Below are 17,500 nucleotides of genomic sequence, written 5' to 3' on the forward strand. Positions count from 1 at the left end.
TTTCATAGAACATATCTGTAGCTATTTGAAAAGTTATATATAACTATAATAACAGAATAAGTGCATATGCACTGTAGGTCAGAAGATTGACAAGTTTGTAATGAATAATCCTAGAGCCGATAAAACATCACAGATCTCTTAAATAGTGGACAACTAGGTCAAACGTGATTTTTTTCCTAGTAAACCTAATCATGTACAACTGATTTAGACATTTAAATGCATCTGAACACTTGATTAATTCAGTCAGATGTGTTAAGTTTCTTATAGACAAAATTCAACGCAATCAGCTGTTATCAATAAAGATCACTGAGAGTAAATCATTATAAGACAAAGGACTACGTAAATAATCTAGCTGTGATTAGTTTGTTTTTCCTACCTAAAATATATATTTTTTTTACATCTCTTGGTACTTTTTTCTCATAGTGCATATTCTTAGTGGTAGAAATAACTGTATGTATAATCTGAACACCTCAACCAAAAGTATACTGATGGTCTTACAGTATAAAAGTATGAAAGAGTATGAAAGGCTGAACAAACTGAACAGTAAAGCCTGTAGGTTACACCATCCTTATAAGCATCTACTCAGCCTCAGTAAAGAGTCTGTGCATCAAATGAGAAAGAGTCAGTGGTTTAGCACAAACTAAATAAATAATAAGACCAACCCTTGCTTCCGTTTTTCAGCTCTGCCTTTCGTATACAAGGAAGTCAATTAATAATTGATCACAGCCAGATGGTGTGTGCAATAGGCAACAGAAGACGTACATGAATGTCTACATGTTTAATTGTTTTAAAGAGCATGTCAAAACAGGACCAGAGTGAGAACACTCACAGTCTGTCATTGCCTTGCAGATGTGATGACAACAAGAGTGTCACATCTCATGACCAGTGTGATGAAATTGCTTTTAGCAGATCAAGAAAACACAATAAATATACACTTTCATATTATTTCACATTAGGTCATTTATATTAGCGCATGGTGTGTGTGTATATATATATATATATTATTTTTTTTTACATTTTAGAAAAAATGGTCTTTCATACAATGCAATTTCTTACATCACCTGACTTCACAGTATACAAGGCAGTATAAGTCCTACATGAAAGTGGCTGGAAAAATATATGAATTCACATTGGCAGCCAGGGTAAATTCATCCCACAAACTCTCCACCATTAAAACCATTTACAGTGCCAAAGGTATATAGGCAATATATCATTCATAATAATAGGCAAAATGTAACAATAATAGATAAACAACAATTGAATAAATAGCTTGATGCACCCACACTCAAATTATAACACAATAGTAAATAACACCGAACACCTTGCCCTGTTGTTTTGACTGCATGTGAGGAAGGGGGCAGCAGGCATTCATAATGAGATTGTAATTCCTTATGTCCAGGAGGGGAAAACGTGCTGTGTAGGCAAAAATGACTCCCTTATTTCTTGTCCGGGTTCTCTTTTGGGCAATGCAGCTGCTTTTCAGGGGTAGTTCCCTGGGTTGGTAGCTTTGAAGAACCAGAGGCAGGACTGGAGTCTTCCCCTCCCACTGTGTTGGTGCTTTGACCGAGACCAACAGAAACTCTGGCTCCTGGCCCTGGTACTGCCCCAAGTAGATTGGCTGACTGCAGCAGAGCCTCAGAGTGTTCCCTGGCCTTCATGCGTAGAGCTGCCACGCTGGCCGTCCTGTTACTCTGGCACCCGTAGGGAGGCAGGAAGGAGAGACCCATAGGGTCAGGCACACAGCAAGAGCACAGGGGGCTTCCTGCTGTAATATACAGCAAACAAACATACATTTTAGAGATGGAGATTCAGAGCACATTAAAAATATAGTAAATATCTCACAGGTAAAACCAATCGGTAGGAATGTTAAATCAGTTACTAACTATGTCAAAATCAAGAAAATCAATCATTGATAGGCATTTTTCTAATGCAAATCAGTGAAATACACAGTCTACACTACACAATAAAGGTTTGTACTGAGAAATTTGTAGGCATTTGAATAGACAGACAAATGTCTAGTGACTAAATATCATCAATCTGTCATAAATATCCCCAATAAATAATTTTAACAAAATGTAAATAATATTAGGAATATAAGACATAATACATAATACTGCTGACTTTAAGTAAATAGTGATATTGTATTTGTATACACAATATACACAGTGTTAATATTTTTTTAATTAGGCCTATAACATACAGAGAGCTACATGCATATCCCTCCAAACCTGTTCTATCAATTATTAATTGTATTTGTCATTATATATAAAACCTGACCTTTCAAAGTTGCCACTTGTGACAAAGCTTGGGCATAAGTCGCAGTGTTGAGAAGAGTTCCAGGCAAACAGGATGGGAAAAATGGCCCTCCAGCAACTGCTCTGTTAACACTGTGCATGAAAAAGAGCACATGGAGTCAAACCTCATGTGAATTCAGTAAAAGCATTTGTCGTACATCATAGAGTATGTGGCAGATAATCAACACACTTTTGTTGGGCTTCCAGAGGTTCTTTTTTGTTTCTGCTTTGATCCACAGGAGACTGGTTGAGGTTTCTGGCAGCAGGAGCTCCATCACTCATTTGCTCCTTTGTGCTTTCTTGATCCGAGCTGCCTCGCTCTGTTTTTCTCCACTTTGCTCTTCGGTTCTGAAACCACACCTGGACAGACAGCATTGAATTTATTAACATAACTGTTACAGAGGAATTAATCATTTTCATTTCCACCTCTGCCATGATTACAAAATATACATCTACACTGCATATAAATATCTCCTAGAAACAAATGTTCAACTTATAACCCTTTCTGATATCATTGTACTCTGTTATAGGTTTCTATGTAGAGCAATGAAGAGCTCTCCCAGAAGGACAAGTAAAGAACACCTAATGGTCCTACAGTTTCAGAGAGTACTTTCCTTGTGTTTGCTGTCATAGCCCTTTAAGTGTCTGCCTTATTATGAGTTTATGGTGACTTACTTCTAACTTCATGAACACAACTGCTGAGCATATGCACCCAAGTTCTTGTATCTTAATTGAATGAAGGTCATTGCCTATAACAACATTTAATTGAGCAATTTTTCATTATCATTTTTTAATGACTTCCTACTGACAGTCTCCCTGCTTCTGAGAGGAAACTGTGATGAAGTCGTTTATTTCCCTATTTAGTGATTGTTTGACAACATCAGATTCGATTAAGGCTGCGCTCTCTAACGCATTAATCATATTTGAATAGGAAAGGGCTATAATGGAGTCATATCTCGAATGCTTGCCCAGCATTGTGCAAAGGTACAATGATGTCAGCAAACAAAAAGCCCTACACACTGAGCATTCATTCAGCATAATAGGAGGCAACATTTTACTGGCAGGACAACAATATTCAGAATGCAATTGTGGCAACATTATCTCACCCTTGCACCTTCTAGCTAGGAGTCATGATCCCCTAACACTGCATGCTCTATAATTGCACCATTAATCTCAATTTGCAGTTTGGTCTTAGTGCAACCAAAACCAATTGACACTTTCCAAAGGAGGAGGAGGAAAGGGGGGGGGGTCGCCTGCAACCCTATACAACAAAAAGAAAATTTATTTCCTAATAATAATGTAAGCTTAATATCCCCGCATGCTGCAACTGATTCATGTTCAGATTTAATAATGCGAATCTGGTAATCCGATTAGAGAGGCAATAATTTGTTTACAGTCCCTAATTTACAGCAGCGAATGCCATTATGGCTTTGCCGTCGCCGGGTTTAAGCGATAGTAAAATGACCCTGGGGAACACAAGGCCAACTATTCCATCTCCTACAATTAGATCTAGGAAAGCCAATAGCAAATCTGGAACGCAGGAAATTACATACGGGCATACGTGGATTTAATTACACCTAGTCGAATTTATAACAAATATAATATGTGTACAATAAGCCTGCAGAATACGACTGGGGAAAGTTTCCAGATGTGTAGCACCTCAAGAAAATACATGTTATCTTTCAGCCAGTGCACATGCAAACAATTCCACTTCTTCTTATTCAATATTGCCTTTTTTTCTGAAGTAAAAGAAAAGCACCTAAGTCATTTTCATACCTTGGAGACGCGGACAAATTAGTGTAGGACATTATCACTAGTTAATTATGAATGACCGATTAATCAACTTAATCTAATATCGCCCATTATGTTGATGCTATTAAAGCGCGCCACACAAATGACGGAGAGCTTTAATTTAGTATCTTTGGCCAAACGTGCTTAGAAAACAATATGGCCTTTATATGTGTTTGGCGCAATCAGATATCACGTACTCTCAAAAATGAAAAAGAATTATCGCTGAAGAGGCGCCCTGAAGGCTACACTTAGTATATTTACCTTTTAAAAAGATGCATGGTGTGAATTTTAAGCTTTATCCCTTTTTATTTATTTATTTATTTATTTATTTATTTATTTATTTATTTATTTATTTATTTATTTATTTATTAACCATACTATATCCAGGGGAAATATATATTTCAAAGGTATAAAACCTTTATACCAGCAGAACCACTCAGAGAAAGGGGAGGATACAGTTTAGTACTATTTTTCTGAGAGTGCAGTAATTCCTTAATAAAGTTTATTCCAGTCACTAGTGTATAGTTTCTAAATAAACAAAATGAAGTAGGGAATTGAGTGCACGAATAGTATTATAATAGACCGCTTATATGACATGCATTGTCCCATAAAAGCTGAGAGCAGGTTTTTACCTGGACCCGGGCCTCTGTAAGATTAATCTTCATAGCCAGCTCTTCTCTTGTGAACACGTCCGGATAGTGAGTTTGGGCAAAAACTGCTTCCAGGGCTTCTAACTGGAAAATAAAGAATTTGTTGTGTTAATCGTTATGAATCATAGTCACTATGAATTGGCCTAGAGAGAAAGGAGCCATGTATTTGATCCAGAACTCACTTTCATTAGTCATGACTCATGGACTAAATAAAGATGGGGCTGTTAAATCAACAAAGATGCCAGAGAGACAAGTGTACAATTTATTTAACAAAATATCTACCCATATCTTATTGTCGGAGAATATTAATAGTCTAAATAGCTAGACATCTAACCTGAGCTCTTTAGGCTACCTGTTGTAAAGTGAAGGTGGTTCTGTTTCTGCGTTGTTTCCTCCTGAGAAAACCATCATCGAAGTCTCCAGAGGCATGGTTCCCAAAGCCGTTTGAGTTCACTGAAATTGTAGTTTAGAAATTAGTTTGTAGTCTCTCTCTCTATATATATTACTTCAACAAAAAGACTGATTTTTTTGTTATCAGTCTGGGGTCTTATAACTAACCTTAACGATCGAATAAAATTGTAAAAAAAACAAACAAAAAAAAAAACTAAAAAAAAACTAAAAGGCATGACATTGACCATCTGTGGCCAAGCAGACGGCACTAATAGGCTTTGACTGGAGGGCAAAACCGTTTAAGTTCTGGGAAAATTGTAAAACGCTATGCTGAGTATAATCCATATCCATATATGCTAAATGTGTCCTGGGCCAGTGTAGTGTATATTTTTAATTACATCAAAAACCAAGTTCCAAATGAATATAGTTATTCATATAATAGTTTGCAATACAGTATGTAATACTGCACGTATATATATAAATTCGACTAGACACAAAATAACATTTCTGAATTTATTTCGATATGAAATTTTAATCCAAGAGTGTTTTTTGTTTGTTTGTTTGTTTGTTTGTTTTTTGTTTTTTTCCAAGAACAAAATCGAATAAACGCGTCTATGAGTTTTAAAGACAAGACGTGCAGGGCAGTTGAAAAAAGACGCGTTAACGTGTTAAAAGTGGGTAACTTGTCATGTAAAGTTTGAGGAAGGTGAAAATGTACTCACATGTATTAGTTCTGCAACACTCCCCATCCAGCTGTGGGGGACAGTGGAAGTAAAACATCCTGCACTGAGATCGAAGTTACTCAGCCACGGAATAATCCAAGAGCTTGTGCGCTGTAGATAATAATAATAATAATAATAATAATAATAATAATAATAATAATAATAATAATAATGAACTTTATAGCTAACCGGATATTGTTTATGCGAAATCTCTCAAAAAAGCGGCTTAAAGTTTGCAGCCAGTTTAAAGACAGTGTATAAATGCTGTAATAAAAACGATGGTAATGTTCGTACCTGCTGTAGGAGTTGTGGTGCGATCGGTGCCGTGACGAAGTGTCTGTGGGAGAATAAATACTCTGTGAGTTCCTCTTGTTTAGCTCGAGATATCCGGCACTTCCACTCCCACTCTGTTCTCTCTCTCTCTCTCTCTCTCTCTCTCTCTCTCTCTCTCTCTCTCTCTCTCTCTCTCTCTCTCTCTCTCTCTCTCTCTCACACACACTCTGAACTACTCACTCGTCTCCCTGCTCTCTCACGTCTCGCTATAGGACATCAGAATTAAGTGGCCACGTGTCTTCACAGCAGCCCGCGGAATGTGTTTGCTTTCACCAACCCGCCTTTATAATCTCACGCGTAATCGGACTTAACCTGATTATGTCTTGCTATGACTTCTGCGCTGACCGGTTTGGGACGGGGCACCAGCACGAGCGCCCAAAGACAGGGTCACGTGGTGCTGAACGTCACATTCTCTGCAGCGTCTCCCGGTTGCAGCGCGCGCGCGCCTCCAGCCCATTTCACCCGTCGCCCGACGTTGCGCCTTGTTATTCCCACATCATAAACTCTCGCGCACTCAGTGCATTTTTTGCACACAGTTGCTTTTTATATTAAAAAATCCAGATGACTGTTTTTTAGATTTTAAATTGGCTGTCAGCGCAATAATTGCTCGTTATATGGGTTAAGGGGTCCGCTTTGCGCGGTGATGCGCTCGTCGAGCGCCCGGACGTCCACAGTTTGATTTTGTTCACAGCAAGGGGTCCGAGGATTGATTTGCCTCGCGCGCGTAAATGACGTGCACCGGGACCCTTTCAATTACTTTTAAGACGCGCGCGGGACGCAGGCCGCTCCTCCGTGTGCGGAAAATGAGGCTCCGAGTAGCAGCTGAAATTTTGCAGTCGAGGGCGGGATTGGACGAAATCACATAAACGGCAAAAAGAGGAAGTATAATGGCGCATAATTGGTTCTCTAATAGCATTACCCAAGGATAATAGCCCGTTACGGCCCCCGTGCACGATGAAGCGCTTCCCTGGCGTAAAGCGTTTACGATATTAAAGAAGGGGAATATAATGATATTTTGGTTATTAAATGCATGTAATTAATTTATGCACAGCTGAAAATAAAGTTGTTATTATGACCTCGAAAAAAAGCATAAGAAAACTAGAAATAGAAAAAACTGTACAACTTTAGAAAGGCGTGTGTTTAGTCTCCAGGAAACATAAATATTGTAACAAATACTAGACTGTCCGTCTCTTTAATTCGATGTTAAATCAATGTAGAATTACTAGCAATACTAACAGTAGAATAAAACAACAACAATAATAACAGGTAATTGTTATACAGAAGCAATCGTTCAAATAATAATAATAATAATAATAATAATAATAATAATAATTATTATTATTATTATTATTATTATTATTATTATTAATAATAATAATAATAAATGAATCATATACCACTTATCATTTAATGCATCCCCCTTTACATTATGTCAAACCCGATTTTCAATATAAAAAGTAAAATCCCTTGTGTGTTCTTAACGCATAGCTTTTGATTATGTTTCAATCTTTATTTAAATCATTAATATAACGATTATAACGTTTAACGTTAATTTATTCGACTGAATATTTTTTGTGGTCATTATGATCGATATGATCATTTGAATTGTCTAGCAATCTAAGGAGGTGGGATCATTTAAATTGTCTAGCAATTTTGAGGAGGTGGGACGTCTTTTAAAAGTTTTATTTTCCTATGAAAATGAGATGAGGATTTTATTACAACTAATAACAAATAAAATAATGAATGCATTTATATCAATTAGCATTAAGAACATTTAGGAGCGTGTGGTGGAAGGCACATGAGGAGAGTGAAGTGAAAGTGGAGTTTTCAGCACCACGGTCAGCGGGACCTGAAACCACACTGTGCTCTTATTGGCTCATGCAGTCTAAAAGAGAACATAAATCCAAAAGCAATCTAGGCTAATTATGTCGAGTTTTTATATTTAGTTACAAGAGGGTAGATATCACTGAAAAGCATGTATATGCTCCATCTCTCTAGGAGGGGGTGGGAATTACAGAAATTGCCTGCCTGTAGACCAAACTGCCACTTCAATTTTAACAACGAATTAACCTGAGCAACAGTCTAGAGGAACGTCGTCATATATAGCACAGTGAAATTGTGACTAACCAATGCCTTTATATTAAAAATGACCATGATACTCATCTTACAAATACATATTTCATGTTAATTCCATAGTGAATCTAGTATCAAGACACAATTAAATAATCTTATGTACAACTTATTATTAATATCCTTTTTTATTCAATGGGTGTAGGCACATAATATGGGAAATATGTATATATACAATCCCCCAAATGTGAATTTTAGAAAAAATTATTCAAAGTCAAAAACTTTAAATATATTTGGACCCATTTGACTGGTATTATTGTAGTATTGCATTATGCATTACTGTCATAACAATGGAATTCTGTTCCCTATATAGCTTAATTATAATCACACCGACAGATATCATTGGAATACAGCACTAGAATAAGTTCAAATCAATAAGTACATATAAAGTAATGATGCCACAATTTGTAATGATCTATACAAAACCAATAAACAACACTGCCACACAAAAAGATTGACATTAACCGATCAAGCTTACAGTTTAAGAAAATCATAGTTTTATACAGTTACAATTGCAGCCAATTTTCTGACTCCCTGAATGACAACTGTCCATTGTCAGTAAAACAGAGCATATGTTCAAGTAAATCTTAAGTTATATCACAAAAATGAAAGTACAGAAAAAATAAACAAAATCTTGTCAAGTATTTTGCAATATATTGCAAGTACAAAATTATTAAAATGTAATTATAACAAGGTATTTTATATTAAATGAACAACATGCTACATGACCAACAAATACTTCAGATATACCATGAAAAATTACTTAATTTATTCCAGTGCAGACTCGTACCACATATGGTAAGAACTCTACATTTTAAAAGTCTACAGTATAAACAGTACATATATTTCTTTCACTTCATCTGTAATCAGCTTTGAGTTTCCAAATCCCCTCTTTTCCTGGAAGCCTGTGGAAGTCACAGATATTCCTAAGCAGTTCTCTGAACACTGGAGTCTGTGTGGAGGTTAATCTCGGAGTGAAATACTCCAGGATCTCCGGAGTGCTGGCTTGGCCATCAACCTGAGCCTGGAAAGCCACAAAGTTCCTCAAATCCACCAGCAGCTCATCATGCTCAGTAGGGGAAATATGTGGAGAAGAAGACTGCACTCTTTGCTCGTTATCATCATCATCATCTTCATCTTGGCTCTGAGGTAGGCTTACATGATTCCTGGCCCTCATTCTGGCTAACAGTGAGGAGGAGGAGAGGGAGCTAGAAAGTGCCTTTTCATCCACTCCCTCACCACTGAAGTGGGCAGCAGATCCTAGTTTTTTGATGCTTACTTTCTTTATCAACTCTGCATCCTAAAAAGACAACCAACTGTTATGATTTATCTAAATTAAAGAATGAAAAATACTTACAGCATAGACAAGATGATAAAAAAAAATTTTTTACCTTGCATTTCTCCCCTGTTTTTTGTGTTGTTTTCAAGGCCTGGTTGAGAAGAGAGTTCTTTTTCTGTCCAAATCTTTTCCTAAAACAGAAGCATAGTTTGTGTCTATGATATTCAGCCTAGGGCCCAGGTTTCCACTGATATAAGAAACCCACTTAAACAGCTCATTAAGAGACCTTCCTGAGATGAATTTTAATCATGAGAGCAGAGAAAACATTAAAATGTACAGATCAGGTAGTACTCCAGGACTGGTGGTGAGTAGTTGTGGTGTAAGGAATAAAGAGCTTTTATGATTGAGGCAGTAGAGGCTTAACTTAACTTACTTGACAGGGGCTGGTGTTGCTGGTGCAGATCCACTGAATGGCAGCCTGCAGCGATGTCTGGACACTTTCAGAGCTTTAAGTGCATCTTTAGCAACCCGATTGGCCTCAGCTTCCACCAAGACATAGTCTGGGTTTGATGCCTCCATGATTGTGTCATGTTTCATAACACTATGGATCCCAGATTTCTTGAAGAGTTTGGCAAGAACATAGTCATCATTCTTCTGCTCATCTCTTGTCTCTTTCTGGTCCTCGCTATCTTCTCTTTTGTATCTCCTCTTTTTCACCAGGTGAGAAATTCGATGACCCTCAAACCGGGCACCTTCTTGGTTCTTACGCTTTTTATGCTTGTGTTTATTTTTGTCTGAGGGCTGAATTGCTACATCTGTCACATCACAGTGCTTTTTCTTCTCCCTGTGTTTCTGAGGCGTGTTGGAGGGTGATGTGGATGTAACATCTAAAGAGTCACTTTCCTTGTAGGCATTACTGTTTGATAGGCCATTGAGAGTAGGAGTGCTTCTGTGAAAAGTCTCAGGTGAAGCATTTTCTTTGCACAGTGAAGAAGACGGTATTTTCTCTGGCTTTGATGAGGTTTGTTGCAGTTCTGATGGTGAAGGATAAGGTGCCTTGTGTCTCTTTGGAATCTGTACATCTGAGCCAGTGCCTGTAGTTTGTGAAATGAATGATTTGGTTTACAGACATGCTTAATTTGTACATTTTTATTTTCAATAATATGATAAGAGATGAGGAGTCAGTGATAGAATAAGTAGAATTCACATTTGCCAGTTGTTTCCAAAACGTGCTACATTCAAGATGGAACAAAATATAACAGAAATCATAATAAAGAAATCAACTCGTGCCTTTCATCAATTCATTAATACCTGCAAATATTGCACTGGTTTCAGTTCCCTGGGAGCCGTCAGGATTGCTAAGTGTGAAGAGCTCGTAAATGTCATTAGACTTGAAAAAACGACGCTGTTTTGGATCCTTGAGCACTCGATTTGTGAGAAACTGCTTGAAGATTTGCCTATAGAGTTAGAAAAGAAAGACTAGATTTTTAGCAATAACTCTTACAACATATGCTAGACCCAAATTTCAACCATTGCCATAATAACTCATAACATAGCAGTTTAGATTCTAACCTGGAACAGGAAGCAAAGTACTCTTATTATCAACTTCTAGGTCAAAGAACCATTAGAAATAAAGGAATAGTCTTAAAAAAAACACTACATGGGTTACTTACACCTACATCAGTGAGAACTAACCTGTGGTAAATCTTCTCTTCAATGGTCCCAGCGGTGAGCAGCCTGTAAATAGTCACCTGCTGTTTCTGCCCTATTCTCCAAGCACGCTCACGGGCCTAAAGACAAGACATAAGTACAGCCTAGAGACTCTGTAATCAGAGATCCTACTGAAAACATTCAATCAGCTGAAAAAGCAAAGGTGGATATATGCACATTTTACCAAGTCATTGCAAGCATTTTTAACTGTGGCAAACCTGAGTGTCTGTGCTAGGATTCCAGTCTGGATCATAGATAATTACTCGGTTTGCACCAGTCAGGTTGATGCCTAATCCTCCAACTTTGGTCGTCAAAAGGAAAATAAATATATCCTTGCTCTGAAAGAAATTTTATTTAAGACACACCAGTTAATATAGTTACACAATTTAAAATTTAAAACAAGGTAACATGAAGAGAGCGGAGAATATCACAATAGATATGAGCGATCAATAATCACTCACCTCATTGTACTGCGTTATGAGCGGCTGCCTAGACGCGATGGCGGTGGTGCCATCCATTTTAAGATAGGTGTATCCATTTTCCCTGACAAACACCTCCAGGATCTCCAGCATCTGTGTGTGTGGGAGAAATGGTTTCAGACAGAGCATTGAGAACAGGATTAGTGCTAATAGGATTAAGGGAGATTAATATTACATGTACAGAAGTACCAACTGTGTGGGTTTTAGGTTCTCTCTGAAGCCAAATCTCATTTCTATTGAACAAAGACAGCTGGGTCCTGACAGACACCCTACAATGCAATAAGAGCTCATAATGAATTCTGTTAGAGGGGAAAATGACATAATAACTTTATTGGTGCTTTAGCTGTTTCTTCTTGAGACACGGCAAGTGCAGCTTATCCATCATATACAGGCTTTATTCACATGTTTTACTTAAAGGCATGCCATTTTATTTATTTTTTCATCTTTATTTGTTGTAAATAAATGTACAATATCATCAGAGCTATACCACTATTTGAATGGTGTTCGGGTGGTCATTAGTTGGTTGAAAATTAAAAAGTCAATAAGTTTTAATAAAAATATTATTATTGGAAAAAAATTGTATTTAAAATAATCGTCGAGCACATAAAAGTTAGATATTTCAATATATCCAAAACGATTCATATTATACTAATCATTATTTACACTTCATGCTATTTGATCATATTTATTTTAAAAGTCTGAAAAAAGTTGTAGTCTTCGGTCATATCTCTCCACAATTTAAATTTTTTTTGTCCTGCTCTGCATGAAGCACTGACCTGTCTGGACTGAGTGAAGAGCAAGACTCTGTGTCCCTGTTTGAACCACAGCCTGAGCAGAGACTCCACTACTATTAGCTTCCCCGAGCGCTTCCAGTAGCCAAAGTGCTCCTCCTCAGTCAGTTGATCTGCAGGTATGGCTCTCAGCATGCGTGGCCCACCAGTGTACAGGTCTGGGTGGTTACAAATCTTCCTCAAGACGATCAAGCCAGAGAAAATCTGGACAATCAAAATAATAGGGTTTAGCTTCATACTATAGATTATACATCATTTTATATAAATACTTGAAAAATAGGGGAATAAATTCCTTATGTCAAACACAACTCACAGAGGCTTTAATAAATTCAATTGATTTAATAAGGGTCATAGAGCAGGGTAAAGTCTCTTACTTCAGAGTGTTCAATGTTGCATTATATATGTGGGTTAATGGACTACAGTGACCACAAAAAGGGGGTTTGTAAACTGCACTAAAGTTGCACAGCTTTCATTTCCGCTCACATTTAGAGCTCAGTGATGAATAGCTTATCTGGAAAAATATTTATAGTTGTGGAGTTGATTGGATATACTCTATTTGTGAAACTGTTCATTTGTGCACTGTGTAGACTGAAATTCTGTTAGACCTCAAATAGGTTATATTAGTAGATCTATAGTAATAAATAGTAAATATATTTGCAAATTAAATTAGGAATTTAAAAGCTGACTCTCCACACGGTTAAGAAATCGAATCAAAGGAACAGACATATTACTTGAGAGGAAAGTGAATAATGAATAAGGCTTTCTTTCTCCAGCAAACAAATGAACAATGAATGAACACAGTACCCCATCTATGGACAGTCTATACTGATCAATCTCCAAGCAATCAATAGTTAATTTGTAGCTTTCTATCTATGGCTATAGTTATAAGCAAATTTCAACAATAAAACATCCCACATTCAGATTTTTCACACTTGGTTATTTTAAGACTGCTTGATTTCACAAGGTGAAAATTTACCTGCATATCTCCGTTCAGAATCTGATACACTTCCTTGGAATCCAAAAAGTCCTGATAAACTTGCCGCTGTTCTTCGGTTAATCTACAGAACAGTACCTGAAATGGATGTACAATACGCTTACTGTAACATACGCTTACTCCATTCAGTTGCAAATGTGTATTATTCATATGAAAAGAACCAAAAATGACTGGTGTCATATGCACGTGTCAGACACTAGCGCTGTTTGTATGCAGACCTGCTCATTTTTGTCTGGTAATGAGAGATTGGCCTTTACATCAGCCTTCATCCTCCTCAGCAGGTACGGATTGATGGTGTCACGTAAGACACAGGCACATTTATAGGCTGTCTGCACCTGAAGAGAGTAACAAAGCAAAAAAATATTTCTTATTACTTCCTGAAATACTACAAAGAGTTTACATCTTGTGAGCCCTGATGATCCTACCTCAAAGAAAGGACTGACAGAAGTTTAACTACAAGATTCCAATTTCACTGAACCTATTTTAATTCAATTGCCTTTTCATGGACACAGAAGAGATTCAGTTTAAATAATGGCAAACAAGTATACACTTTATGAAGTGCTAGCAGAGCAGTGTGTCCTGAGGCATGTCAGCAGCAGCAGCTCCCTCCTCTCTTCCTTTCAGCAGATTGACGCATTAAAGATTCATAAGAGTGCTGCTGGACTCCAGAGGGGGCCAAAACGCTTTTATCAATAATGTTCTCCTGATCCAGTGTTAGGCCAAATGCCATTTAGCAGTAATTTAAAGGGATCCGCAGATCAAAAGGAAGCCAGCAGTCGGCCCACAACACTGCAGGGCACACAATAAGCCTGGATTAAAGCCCACTCGAGAAAACAAAAGAGAGCACCAGGGAGAGCGAATGAAGAAAAGACTGAGAGGAGGACAGTGCGATTAGACGAATGAGAGCATGTGTAGGGTGGGAGAGCATATGCTACAGTAATGGAGCTTATGGAAAATGCTCCAGGCATCATGTACACCCATCAATGCTGATTAACTCAGTAAAAATATCAGTCTTGACATACGGATTGAGAACTTGGAGCAAATTGCTAAATTACTATCAAGTAAATGACATACATTTACTTATAGTATTTTAATTATTATTTTTTTTATCTTTTTATTGGATGAATATGTATACTTCTATAATTATATTAGCTAAAAAAATAATAATAATAATAAGCTTATAAACGTGACAACTGTGATTATGCAATGATGCAACTTCATGTAACTTTATGTAAATAGAGTAATTTATTAATGATATGATACTCTCTATTTTGGTAAAAGAAGCATTTTATGTTGAACCCTTGCAAAGAAGGAAATGCATACTCTCATATAAAGAATTAACAAAAAAATGTACATTTAAGACATTTAAGAATGTTAAGCAGGGTAAAGAAATCACAGTCCAGTAAATGGTGTAATGGAAATTTTAAAGATCATGAGTGTTTTTTATGCTTGGCTCTCTGCACGGTTGTTAGACGCCTTTTGCTGCAGCAAAATAAATATCATTTTTACTTCTTTGCTTTTACCACCAACTCTGTTTCTAACTGTGTTTCTTTAAATACAGATCAAAAGTTGCTTTTAATTTAATCAAACATATAAAATGAAAATGAATTTAATATAACATAGCTTTGGAATAGCCCATATTTTCAAATGGCGGCTGAAGACCTACTTATTCAGGAAACACTTCAACTAGCACTTCTTTCCTTATCTTTTGCATTTAAAAAAAAAAAACACAACCTTTGACACTTTTTCATTGTAACTTTGAATAAATGTTTTAAACTCATGGTATCTTAAGTATGTACCCAAGTGAGCCAGCATTAATGTATTCAATGTTAGAGATTTAAGCACTTATGTACGTCGCTCTGGATAAGGGCGTCTGCCAAATGCTGTAAATGTAAATATTAATTTACCAGAGGATGTTATCAAAACCAGTCCAAACAGCAGAGTTACAAATTCCCCTTTATTGTCCCAGAACAGTTAATGATTATTCCTGCATTTACTTTGAAACAGGTTGAAGCCCTGATGTAGACTGATCACCTATTTGCATTACAAACAAGTTCACGTTACAGATATAGGATAATGAGTTTATCAGCATTACGTTAAGGCTTATGCTTATGTATACATATGTATGTATACTTGTTGACTTACGTTTACATCACATGAGTTAGTGTTTTAATGTGATCATCAGCTTGACCTCACCTGCACTGGAGAGGCATTAGAATATCCCCCCATGGTAATTGGCACTGAGAACTGCTCCATGAATACAGGGAGGGTGCCTAGTTTCCCTGGGAACACAAAGTCAAAGAGGGACCAAAGTTCCTTCAGGTTATTCTGCATGGGTGAACCAGAGAGGATGAACCGATGTGGGGTCCGGAACTGAGAAAGGAATCAGAGACATCAAAATGAAATATGATGAAGCATTCTTTCAAAAAAATAATTTAAAAAAAGAATATTTTTGAAGCCTTGGTAGTAGGAGTATGCAGGTATTAATCAAAAAATTATTTGACAATCAAAATTCATGATACATTAGTCCTAGAAGCACCATTAGCTTCAGATTATTCAATACTAAATCGAAACAATGTGGAATTTCCAATGGACTTTTTAATACAGTAATCCATAATGCTACAGCACACATAAATTAATTAAGAAGTGGCTGGCAGTAAAATAAGATATCTATGCAAGGTAAGCTGATATTCCAGAGTACAACTAAGACTAAAGAGTAAATGTTTGATCAGATCAACAGTACACAGTTTGCTTGTAATACATCTGTCTCTTTTAAACAATATGTCTTTTAGTTCACACAAATGAAATAAAGGCCCGGTTACCTGCTTGGATGCAACAGTGACGCCTGCATTTGGATTCCTAATTTTATGGCCCTCGTCCAAGATGATGTAATGCCAGTCATATTTCTGAATGTAATCCTGCATAATGCGCACATTTGAGTACGAGGTAATGAGGACCCCGTGGCTAGCGACTATCTCAGGGATGAGCTCCTCCTGAAAAACATGACATAACATTACGATCATGACTTTGAGGACTGTGATAACGACTGCTTAGAAAGTTGTTTTCAGTAACAGTTACATTCATACATTATTGGAGGGTCACTTGCACAAGGCTCCAGTATTTATAAAGCGCTGGAGTCCATGTCCACCTCCACGCTTCACACCAAAAGTCTCAAGTGAATTCCAATTAAAAGCGCAGCAGCCATGTAACCTCTTGTTTTTCCCCTTTTTCACTTTGCAGCCAATTAATAAGGTACATCTGTTCTGAGGTAGTGTTAGCCTGAGCATGAAAACTGTCATTAGGCACAAATGCAGCAGAACTAAAACCCCTCTCTCCCCCACCCCACCAAACTCCTGAGACCAATCCTCCTCCTAGAGGGCAAAGCGTGGATTGCCAGGCAACAGCCCCCATTAATCACTGTGTCAGGCAGGGAGAAGGGGAGAGTGGAGAAGAGCATTCAGAGTAAACACATCACAGCAGCCCTATAGCAGCTCCAGCTACCTTAGCTTTAATTAATTTAACATTTCCTTGGAGCCAGATCCACTCCACACTAGGATATCTGTTTACGGAAGGAAAAATACCATGCTGGCATAAATACAGTAAATCAAAGTTGCACTGCTTCATCTCCGTCTTGTTGTCATGTTAGTCCTTATTGTGGAGTGGGTAAACTTTACAAACATGAAGAAACATTTCAGGTGCGCTTTTTTTTATATGTAGTACAAAGCACAAGAGGCACTCTAATAAGTGAGAGGTGATATTATAATGTCATTAAAATGACCAAACTGTTATTTTTCTGTTTTTAACTGTTGGGGTTATATTACTCCAAATACATGTACATATATTCGTTTCACAGATGCGTTTATCCAAAATGACTTAAAAGAAAGACAGAATATGGGATCTTGTCTGGCGCAACAGATAATTGGTTGGTCCATCATTA

The 17,500-nt window shown here is 37.2% G+C and overlaps 2 protein-coding genes across 4 annotated transcripts in view; both read right to left on the bottom strand.

Annotated features, from left to right (window-relative positions):
• Window positions 1–802: 802 nt before the first annotated feature.
• drgx (dorsal root ganglia homeobox) lies at window positions 803–6,241 on the bottom strand. The gene is made up of 7 exons (XM_027142256.2): window positions 6,142–6,241; window positions 5,848–5,958; window positions 5,088–5,188; window positions 4,718–4,819; window positions 2,485–2,654; window positions 2,278–2,387; window positions 803–1,765 (listed from the first exon to the last, which is right to left on the bottom strand). The coding sequence occupies exons 2-7, from the start codon at window positions 5,903–5,905 to the stop codon at window positions 1,437–1,439; spliced, it is 870 nt and encodes a 289-aa protein (XP_026998057.2). The 5' UTR covers window positions 5,906–5,958; window positions 6,142–6,241; the 3' UTR covers window positions 803–1,436.
• Window positions 6,242–8,422: 2,181 nt separating this feature from the next.
• Window positions 8,423–17,500, bottom strand: part of ercc6 (excision repair cross-complementation group 6) — a 17,750-nt gene continuing 8,672 nt past the window's right edge. For all 3 annotated transcript variants that reach the window (XM_047812821.1, XM_047812820.1, XM_027142191.2), the window contains exons 9-20: window positions 16,386–16,556; window positions 15,760–15,936; window positions 13,782–13,898; window positions 13,546–13,641; window positions 12,555–12,773; window positions 11,761–11,871; window positions 11,518–11,637; window positions 11,285–11,379; window positions 10,901–11,046; window positions 10,023–10,683; window positions 9,702–9,780; window positions 8,423–9,610 (exon numbers count right to left, since the gene is read on the bottom strand). In XM_047812821.1, the coding sequence (XP_047668777.1) occupies window positions 9,167–9,610; window positions 9,702–9,780; window positions 10,023–10,683; window positions 10,901–11,046; window positions 11,285–11,379; window positions 11,518–11,637; window positions 11,761–11,871; window positions 12,555–12,773; window positions 13,546–13,641; window positions 13,782–13,898; window positions 15,760–15,936; window positions 16,386–16,556 (2,436 nt within the window). In that variant the 3' untranslated portion in view covers window positions 8,423–9,166. The remainder of the gene's footprint in view (window positions 9,611–9,701; window positions 9,781–10,022; window positions 10,684–10,900; window positions 11,047–11,284; window positions 11,380–11,517; window positions 11,638–11,760; window positions 11,872–12,554; window positions 12,774–13,545; window positions 13,642–13,781; window positions 13,899–15,759; window positions 15,937–16,385; window positions 16,557–17,500) is intronic.

The sequence above is a fragment of the Tachysurus fulvidraco genome, chromosome 4 (genome assembly GCF_022655615.1).
Source record: "Tachysurus fulvidraco isolate hzauxx_2018 chromosome 4, HZAU_PFXX_2.0, whole genome shotgun sequence".
In the NCBI taxonomy this organism is placed as follows: domain Eukaryota; kingdom Metazoa; phylum Chordata; class Actinopteri; order Siluriformes; family Bagridae; genus Tachysurus; species Tachysurus fulvidraco.

Bases quoted from the DNA above. Each gene is read 5' to 3' on its own strand.
- drgx (XM_027142256.2), bottom strand. From the start codon at position 5,905: ATGTTTTACTTCCACTGTCCCCCACAGCTGGATGGGGAGTGTTGCAGA. The intron at 5,189-5,847 runs GTGAGTACATTT...CTACAATTTCAG, and splicing joins GTGTTGCAGAACTAATACAT to TGAACTCAAACGGCTTTGGG. The intron at 1,766-2,277 runs GTCAGGTTTTAT...TGTATATTACAG, and splicing joins ACAAGTGGCAACTTTGAAAG to CAGGAAGCCCCCTGTGCTCT.